At 41.3% G+C, this 10,373-nt stretch overlaps 1 protein-coding gene across 7 annotated transcripts in view; it reads left to right on the forward strand.

The window, feature by feature from the left end:
• The window catches only part of M (zona pellucida domain-containing protein miniature), a 271,056-nt gene extending 260,756 nt beyond the window's left edge, over positions 1-10,300 (forward strand). For 5 of the 7 annotated variants that reach the window (XM_083109740.1, XM_083109742.1, XM_083109741.1 and 2 more), the window contains 6 exons: positions 4,931-5,175; positions 5,397-5,590; positions 6,812-6,934; positions 7,029-7,243; positions 7,324-7,704; positions 7,784-10,300. In XM_083109740.1, the coding sequence (XP_082965866.1) occupies positions 4,931-5,175; positions 5,397-5,590; positions 6,812-6,934; positions 7,029-7,243; positions 7,324-7,704; positions 7,784-8,389 (1,764 nt within the window). In that variant the 3' untranslated portion in view covers positions 8,390-10,300. Of the gene's footprint in view, positions 1-1,875; positions 2,310-4,153; positions 4,246-4,930; positions 5,176-5,396; positions 5,591-6,811; positions 6,935-7,028; positions 7,244-7,323; positions 7,705-7,783 lie in introns of those variants that run through there. The other 2 variants (XM_083109747.1, XM_083109746.1) reach the window with 2 other exon arrangements.
• The last annotated feature ends 73 nt before the right edge of the window (positions 10,301-10,373 follow it).

Below are 10,373 nucleotides of genomic sequence, written 5' to 3' on the forward strand. Positions count from 1 at the left end.
ATATTCGACTCGTTAGCGACTCTTGCTCGTGGAACCAGTCCGTATTACACGCCATGAGAGACGATATTTCAATGGATTTTGAATTAATGCCAAGCTGACGACATTCTCCCCCGTCTGTCCCTTTTCTCCCTTCCCTTCCCTCTTAGAAATTACGAGATAATTTATCGTCTAACGTTGTTCCTAAATTCTCGAAGAGATTAATTCTCGAGGAGAGAGAGAGAGAGAGATTAATTTCCGCATCGGAGATTAATGTAACGTTTAACACACTTTGAGTGAGATGTCTGTCTGCGATACCAATTCCGCGTAATTCCCATTGTTCGAGAGTCGGGGATAATACTAAATAATTACAGCGACGCTTCGTCTGAGATATCGCCTTGTTCGTCCTCAATTAGAAAGGTTCATCAGCGCGGAGCTATCGACGTCGAGAATACGAGACATCAGATTCGCTGGTCTTAATAACGAGCGAGCTTGCGGAGACGGGAGCACGGGAACCAGCGGTATTGACTAGCGGCGGCTGCGGTACAAGAACTCACACGAGAGACTCGTGACTTGCGTTACGTCCCGCTCGCGTCTTCTAGCGGTTTTCTTTTGTCGGTCAATTAGGCCCTAGAGCACGATGCACGTAGATCGACCCCACTTCGCGTCTAATTCTGATAATGGCCCATAATTCCGAGCGTGTTTGGCCAATAGCGTGATCTACGCACTCCTATAATTAATTAATAACGGCCCCACAGCGATATGTACCGGTCCTTCGCGTCGCGTAATAATCGCATATGCGATAACTGGCTCTTTTTTCCGCGGGAAATAAAGGGACCAGCGCTGGGCCTGGATAATTCGCGGGAATTCGCCGGTCTCCGTTTAGGATGACAATGCGATGACGTGGCGGGAGCCACCACGACAGCTTGCAGGCGGATATTCGTGCCTACTCTAGATACCGTTATCGCGTCTCGAGGTTCCCTTTCCCGTTACCCCTTTACACCCGGTTCCCCTCTCATTCCTCCTTCTCACGGGTTATTCAGAACCGCGCGCGCAAAACTACACGTCGAGACAGTACCGTGCCAAAGAGAAAGAGAGAGAAAGAAATCCTCCTCCGCGACCTTGCTCGCCAAGTAGACGCACGTCTTGCCCATTCGACGATTATTATACGCAAGACCGCTATAATTTCTTGCAATGTAGACCGGGACAGACGAGACTAGTAATATTACACTGGCTGTCGCAGTCTGCAATTCAGGAAATAGTGGTAAAATCGAGTGGCGATCCGCCACTTTTTACCTGAGTTTGGGAATACGCATTTTGCGCTGACCGAGACCTCTGATAGATCCTCGTTCGGAGGATAAGGCTGATATTACACTTGTCGTATGACAATTAAATTTTTTGGTTGGCTGCAGAATAAAAGATTTCTAAAGACTCAAAAAATTATTATCCCGCAGCCAATCAATATGCTTAAAAAATTTGACAATATTGACCTAATCCAATAGTTTGATGCAAATTCCGTCGATGGTTATGTAATCGCGACAGAAGTTTCCGAAGGAAGGTCAGTAGTAAAATCGGTCGTAGGCCTCCTCTGTATTAATGTGTCGACCTCGATCCTGCCGATCGACACGCGGGCCGCTGGCGAGGTGGCTATTTCCGCTGTCACGAGTACAATCGACCCGCAGACGGACATTAGTATTTGAACGCGAATACGATGCCGCGATGGGAAACTCGCCTACCGATGTGTGCCTCACGTCTCGAATAACTTGGAATACCGATGTATGCGCGAAAGGTCGTAACCAAGAGTCCCGACATGTCGTAAAACCACGGCCTCGAGACGTGTGCGAATATTACTTGTCATTTTTTTGCCGCAGGAAGGAGAATATTTCAGCGATGAGTCGACAAAGCGTTCGCTTTTTTTTCCTTTTTTTTTCTTTGAACGGCGATGAATCCGATCGACGATAGAGAGAGACCATTCCATCGAGCACTCCCGCGATAGGGGAAGGGTAATAGCTCCGAGTCAACGATCGCACGTATATCGATAAGCGGCGCGACGCGCGCGGCAAAAAGGGGTACGCGCGTCCTGGCGTCCGCCAGGTGCGTAATCATTTCTAATGAAACGCTGTCATTTAACAGTGCGATTGTAGGAGCATAGAGAGAAACATGTTTTCACTTGCGCGAAAAACGGCGACCGTTAATGCAGCGGTAAAGACGCTTCTCCCGTTACGGCGCGAGCGTGGAATACATAGGGAACACCTTGCTCGCTTCGACGACGATGCAACGCTCGCTTACTCTTGCGTCTAGTATTTTCTGTGATCGGGGACCAATACATTGCCGTATGTACAGCATCTCTTGATTTTGAGAAACGTGTCGCCAGACGCGTCAGGTGTGTCTGACGCGTTTCCGCGGACTATCGATAATAGCGTCTCGATCATTACGTCTGTCGTACAGTGTGTGGTGGTTTACGGTCTCCCAATTTGAGAATGAGTTATGTGCTTGAATCTTCTTCTTCGTGTACGATTAGATAGTTTAATAAAAAATATTTTAAGAGAAAAGATAAGTATTAAGTTATGTAGGTTTTTATGTTCGCGATACGATTTTGCCTCCAGAAATTTTGATCGCGTTATAATTTTGAGAAATTTGAAATTGAAGTTGTAACTTAGGCTATTTTGATGTAATTTGTCGATCTATATGGTTATAGAGTATGTAATCTATTACAAATTTTATTTCCATTTGAAATTAAATATATGTTTAGAATTCAATTCTCAAAAGAAATTCGTATTCTTATTAGATTAAAATGAATAGAAACTTTTATATCAGAAATGTTGAATCTACTGTTAGGTACAGGAAGGAATTGTAAATTAGTTATTTATCTCTATGACTGTTATATTTACCTCTATAACTGTTACTTACCTCTATGACTATTGTATCATATCTGCGTCATGTTATATTAATTCTATTTAGTTCAGTAATCTATGTAAAAGCAAATCTAAGTGTATAAATTTTTGCAAAAATCCGAAAATTCTTTTAATTTTAATTTCGACATATTAGTTTTATTATTTATTCAATACTTTTCGAAATATACGAGTTAATCAAAGATAATTAATATTGCTTGTTTCTTTAGCAAATGTTATACGTGTTAATAAACGTAATTAAACGTGTTTATCCGCATAATGCACAAAGAGAGAGATTGCGTAAAATATTCAATACAATCATAACACAAACAAGAGCAAAAAATATTGAATGGTAGAATCTAGATCGGATTTAATAGACCAGATGTATCGAGGTGTTTAAACTTTCATTATACGATGATAATGCTATTAAATGAATCTCGATAAAGTATATACAGTACAAAATTCAGAACACACACATACATTCTGCCACGGTAATAATTCCTCGCAACGAGATCACAAACGCGCGCGATTAATGGATTTATAATCTTGCGTCCATTTTCATTCAGCGTTTTACCGCGCTCTTTTTTGTTATAAATTAAAAAAAAAACATTATGCATAAAAGAGGATGTATTCATTTATCCCGGAAATATATCATGTCTCTTTTTGTTTTTTTTTTTCATTTATCAGTTTTATCCCCCCTATTGTATTTATAATTTTACTTTAGAATTGAGCACGGTTTCTCATCGGGAACAAACTTTCCCATAGCGTGCCGGTATGTATATTGCACTATCGATCAATGCAGTGTTATTACAAGAAAATAAATATCATGAATAACAGTATCATATTATTAAGATAATAAATACGGCGAGATAATAAATTTAATTATCGCCGCGCCCCGACTCGATTTATGAGATATACGTTACTGCCGTGAGAACCAGTCAAACAGGGCGTGCAAAACGACATCATCGTCATTAATACTTTTGTAATCTCGCTAAACATTGCCATATATACATATATAATATTACTTGCTTGCATACATATATATATTTATACATATATATATACATATGTATGTAAGGGAGAAGGGTATAATGATGCCCCTGCTCGCAAAATACCTGTGTTCGAAGCAGGAAGGATGCGCAGTGACGCAAGATAAAGGCTGTACACACATATATACGTGTACGTGTTGTTGATTAATTCGTGATGGACACGCCGCGATGCGCACTCTTGTCGTGCGACTCGCGCCGCGATTACCTTGGCATCGGCGGCGAAGCGAGGGAGCGAGATTGTCAGTTTCCGATTGAGCGCGAGAGGTATTTACGGTTAAATCGTATGGATTATCTTGGGTCTAATGGACGGGCGGAGCGAAAACACACGGGTACTTAAGTTTTCATTACGACCCCATCCTCACGCGGTAGACCTTTCTAAGCGCGTCGCGGGCAAAAAAGAGGGACTCGAGTACGATAATGAACTTGATTTATGGTTAATGATTTCCGACGTGAACATATTAGGAGAGGGGAACGGACGTTTCAATTGAATCGAACTTCGTCTCTTATCTCCCCGTCGAGTAATTCCGTGCAATGATATTGTGTATTAACAATATTTATTGACTATTTTATTTATCTGTATTTCCTTTAATCATGGATATTACGATATTAAACGAATCAGAGAAAGGGAGAGAGAAACTTTGAGAATGTTTATTAAGTTATGATGATTGAAAATACATTTATGTAAATTTATGCGCATTATTATCTGCAACGATCGTGACTTACGTCTCGGCCGAACATTTTCGCCAGATATAGCAATCTTGGCGTACGTTTCGACCCGATGACCCTCCTGTGCACCGGAGAGCAATTTTCTTGCGCCGCGAGGAGAGTAGGATCGACAACCGATATTCTTGCCGTTTTACGTACGTAACTTTGAAGCCGCGAGCGTCACGAGTCGTGCGTGTCGGACAATGAGTAGGGAAAGGAAGGAGTAGCAGGGAATAAAGCATGAGAGAGGAGTAAAAGAATAAGAAGGAAGTTCAAAGGACAAACGTATAATATTCTTTGAACGCGCAGGTGGTTGGCCTGAGGAGCGTCAGTAGCAACAGCGACATTTGGCCGCTGGAGAGACCGGAAGGGATGCCGGCCATCCAGTCCTTGGAGGTGATGTGCGGAAAAGATCACATGGACGTGCACCTCTCGTTCTCGCAGCCCTTCGAGGGTATCGTTTCGTCCAAGGGTCAGCACGCGGATCCACGATGCATCTACGTCCCACCGTCTACCGGCCAGACGTTCTTCTCCTTCCGGATAGCTTATGCGAGGTAAGTTTCCGATTCCGTAGATAGCGCGATTAGTCAAGGAATATAATGCTCTATCTCCGAGGAAATCTCATTTCAAACTATTAATATTTGCGACGATATAATAATCAGACGCGAGATTGTTTCGCTCTCTTGCGTCTTACCACATTTCGATGAGCCACGCTTATATTTATTAGTCGTTGCGAAGAATCTCTATTTCTTCATGTTCTTATTTCACTCTCCAGATGCGGTACGAAACCGGATATGCACGGACAGTTTTACGAGAATACCGTGGTGGTCCAGTACGATAAGGACTTACTCGAGGTTTGGGACGAGGCTAAACGATTGCGGTGCGAATGGTTCAACGATTACGAGAAGACCGCGTCGAAACCGCCGATGGTTATCGCGGATCTTGACGTCATACAGCTGGACTTTAGAGGTACGGACACCTTTACGATATTATACTGCCATCAGATGTTACTTCTTAATGGAGATGAATCATCGGCATACATTTCACGAGCTCTTACGAGGCGATCCTATCGAGGCTCACCGCGCGACATCCGCGTGCGCGAGAGGCATCTCGCGATTGCCATCTGTTGCTGTAAACAATCTTAAACAACGGGGAGAATCGCTCTCTCTAAAGTCCCCTCGAGTCTTTCTAATATCGCGGTTAAATTCATACCGTAATGTGCTTCACGATACCCAGCCATCCTACATTATTAAAGCAGCACGTACGAACACTTTGCCTTTAAGCGTGAGGAGGAAACAGCGGTGCATTTAATACGAGCGAATGAGATCACGAGACACACACTGCAACTCGTGCACCCATTCGCGGTTGACCGCAGGTGAAAACCGCAGAGTTACACTTATCGGTTAATTTTAGTTTACCTTATATACATAAATCGTGGCCGGTATAAAGCGAGCACATCACATGCGATAATACACGATATTTATGCGCAAAACGATTATAATACACACGTACTCATGATTTGCGTGGATGTTAAGTAATATAACAAAATTTTTCGTCATTAAAATAATGAATCTATTATTATCAAGCAGAATTGCAATTGGTTATTCTACTAATTAAAAGAACCGCTATATAAAATCTATCATATTAATTTAGCTATTTTAAATTTGTTTCAACGTAGGATTTAGTGGAAAACACTTAAATTTAAATAAATAAATAATTTAAAAATATTCAGTGACCTTTAATGTAATTTATAATTTTGCTTTGAATAGAAATTCAATATTTGATTGCATAAATCTTGTTAATTTTTTTATTTTTGTGATAAATTCCTTTTTTAAATTGGAAGTTCTAACAATATATTCTATTTTATTTTAAAAATAAAATTTCTTCGACACATGTATGATATAAGATCCGTTAAAAAATCATTTCTTCAATTTTAATTTTAAATTTTTCAATATGATTTCATTGAACTAAAAATCGTAACAGTAAAAAAATTACGGGAATGATTATACTTTCTTATATCTAAAAAAAATAATTTTTTTGGTTTGAGAGCTGCAATCATGTCACATTAACTATAATGCATATCATTAATATAAATCACTCCAGCTTTATATATCAAATGACATTTAATTGTGCCCTAATCTTAAATTTTCATTACGATTAACGTATCTTTTCTCATTATCCCGTTCGCAGGCGATAACGTGGACTGCTGGATGGAAATTCAGCACGGAAAGGGTCCGTGGGCGCCGCCCGTGTCCGGAATTGTGCCCCTTGGCTCTACTCTTACTCTGGTCATCGCCATAAATGATTATCGAGGTAACGAGCTCTACAACAAGATAGAGCTTTCATAGCTTGCTAGGCTTCGCGCGGACAAACGCTAACGTGATTCTCTGTTATTAACCGGGCGCAGGTGAGTTCGACATGCGGGTCAAGTCGTGCGTGGCTTCGGATGGCGGCGGTCACACGATACAGCTCAGCGACGAGTTCGGCTGCGTGCTGAGACCGAAGATGATCAGCCGGTTCTTGAAGGCGCGCGGCTCAGACGACCGCGCGACCGTCATCACTTATGCCTTCTTCCATGCGTTTAAATTCCCGGACGCGTTAAGCGTTCACATCAAATGCAAAGTATGTGTAGATGCGTTGTTAAAAATTCTTCCGCCAAGAAATATTGTTTCCAACAAATTGGAAAATATTTTTATGCAAAGGTGGAGATATGTCGACACGGTTGCCTGGATCACTGTCAACTAAGCGACTCCGTAGCTCATTATATACAAGAGAGGAAGGATCAGATACGACCGCAGTATATAGACAGCACGGCGGCCTCTATTGCCTCGAGCGACGATAATAGTAGCGCGGACAAGGACAGCGAGGACGGCGCGGACGAGGAGCAGGGTGACAGTTCTCTATACGATGACGTTATACAGAATGGCGACGAGGTGGCGTCGATTGGCGGCCATTTCCTGGACGTTGAAAAGTCTATTCCGAAAGCCCAGGCGCAGACAAGCAATAAGTTACCGTCGACCGCCGAAACGCAGCACGATAGCGAGGTCCCTCTAGACGAGGTCGATTTGTCGAAGCCACTTGTGGTAAATGTTAGACAGGACACGTCGCATTCCCTCTTTAATAAAAAACATATTCGTAAACAGCTCGTCGCTCCCTTTTCAGGAACCACTGTCGCCGGTGACCAGATATGACCAGAGTGAGCAAGATCAATTCCCGCACGGACCGCGGAATTTAGAGGAGGATGGCGACGCGATGCCGGCGACGCCGCTCACCGGGAGTGTCGTAACCGCTCGCCGGAAACGCTCGGTGACGGTGACAGACCGGAAGGCGCGTAGCGCCGACGTCGGCGTCAGCGGTATCTACGAGGTCATCTCCGAGGCTGATCTCGCCTTCAGTCCGGATGCGCACGCCGAGGCGGTGACGGTCTTCCAGGGTAGGATACGCGAGGAGGTCGTCTACGGGATCTGCTTGCCGATGCCAGGTTTCAGCGCGCTCTTCATCATCGTCGCGCTCTCGGCGGTCGTTTCCGCCCTCGTCGCTGGCGCGATGCTGCATCGGCTGCAGGCACAGCGAGAAATCACCGCTAGCAACAGGGAGAGCAATCAGACCGATGTGCACACCAGCAATAACAACGGCTGGCTGTCGTACGGTCTGCTACGCGTACGTTGCACGGCGCGACCCGCTGCTCCGCACAATCCTGAGGAGCTGAAGCAGACGAACGCGGTAGCTCCGCAGGTAACTGCGGATCAATCGGTCGAGCGAGGCTGACGATCAGCTTTAAAGGTGCGTTCAAGGAGAGACAATGTGCAATAATACGCTGTACAAAGTATCGTAAATGCGTAAGGGAAGCTGCGTGCTCGATCATACTCTACTCGAGAGAACAATCGAGCGCGGCATGCAGAGGTGGGGAGGAAGAAAACTATCGGCATTAATTGTTCGATTGTCTTCCTGCGAATCGCGCGACGATACCGAGCTATCGCAGTCGCCGAGGACCCCGTTTCTGATAAAATACGTATATAGCCTGATATTAGCAAATCTATTAGCTTTAGTGTTAGCTTTCGTGGATATCGATTTTAATTTTCTTGTTTCTTGATGATATTTTGGAATTTTCAATAATTAATTAAATACTAATATGTATTGTCACTTTATCCGAACATTAATTAATTTCGTATTATATTATATTTTATCTTTATATATATACACAAGTTTCTTTTTACATAAATCTATTAACTATCAGTTATTTTAGAAGAATATCATCGAAGAAAACAAAAAGTACTCTGCTCTCTGAAAGATATATATATTACAAGTTATATAATATATACATTAAGAAATTATACATAAAGACAAACTAAGTATAAATAAAAATAAAAATCTCAAAAGATTGCATGAAACCAGCAAAAAATTATAGGGAGTGATTTGTCATCGATATAAGACGGGTTACATATTCACGGAGATTTTTTCCGGTGCCTTAAAAAGTAATAAAAATCGTAGGTATGTAGTGTATGTGTATGTGTAGAAAGAATAACTTAAGAAAATTGAAAGTAATCATAATTATTGGAATTAATCATAATTATTGTATTAGTATACATTTTTTTATAAGAATGAAATGTTTTATTATATGAATAACGGAAACGATACGCAGCTATGATTGGCGCGTCAAATTGTCTTCCGGAGATGTAATGCGAATGCATTCGGGATTCTATTGTCGGCGAATACAATGGATCACGAAGCATTGCCTATGATCTAAAAAAGTTTTTCTTTAGACACTATTAACACAAGTACTATTACATATATATTGTTTATGAACTATAGGATACTAAGTCGTCCGGTGCTACGACATTCTTACCTAGAGATAGAAATCGCGTTAACGATTTGCTCTAAGGAGGCTAAAAGTAATATTTATCTCGGATGTGGCAAATGTGTATAAAATATGCGTTAACAATTTGGGGAAAGTGTGTCACAAAGGAAGAAAATAAATACTTATAATTTCCCAATATATCCTTCATCTTTTAAAGTTTCCACGATTTTACGGGCTTTTGCGCAAGATCTGAAACGGAAGGTTTTACGATTTGCTATTTTTCTTTTCTTTAAATCACATGTATAGATAGACTTGTCGCATATCGTAGCACATTATATAATTGTCATCATGAACACACGATTCGTTACGACCGAGTTTTTTATACCTGAGTATACGTAAATAAATGCATTGTTATTGCTAATGTTTATACCGAAATGTCTTACAAAGATATTTTTTTAAAGATATTTACGGTGTGGACATTTTTTTTGTATGGCCTATTTCTGTTCTTATGCGAGAATAGGACGATCTAAGCAGATTTTAACAACGGACGGAGAATTTAAAGTTACATTTATTTTACTCGTCCAAACTAACTTGCAAGCTGCCAAGTATATAAAAATTAATTTAAGACTAGATTCTAAGTTATTCATGCATGTATACATGTAAAAATTTTCATACGCTTAGATTGAGCAAATTTAATTTAAGCGCGACATGATCAGCATTAGGGAACTAGGTTTGACCACTGGCACTGCCTAACAGCGAGTGGCAAACCGTTCGGGCGAAAGTAAAAGGCGACAATATGATTATTTAGTTAAAAAAGTTTATGTTTTTATTTAATATATATATAAATAAATAATAATAGCAATAAATAAATATTTACAAAACTTTGAATATACACGATTGAATTCCAATTATCATTTATTTCGTATACAAAAATACATCAACTGTCTTCATTGG

Source organism: Camponotus vicinus, unplaced genomic scaffold (genome assembly GCF_025532165.1).
Source record: "Camponotus vicinus isolate PSW18456_S1 unplaced genomic scaffold, iyCamVici1.0 SCAF_1, whole genome shotgun sequence".
Lineage (NCBI taxonomy): Eukaryota > Metazoa > Arthropoda > Insecta > Hymenoptera > Formicidae > Camponotus > Camponotus vicinus.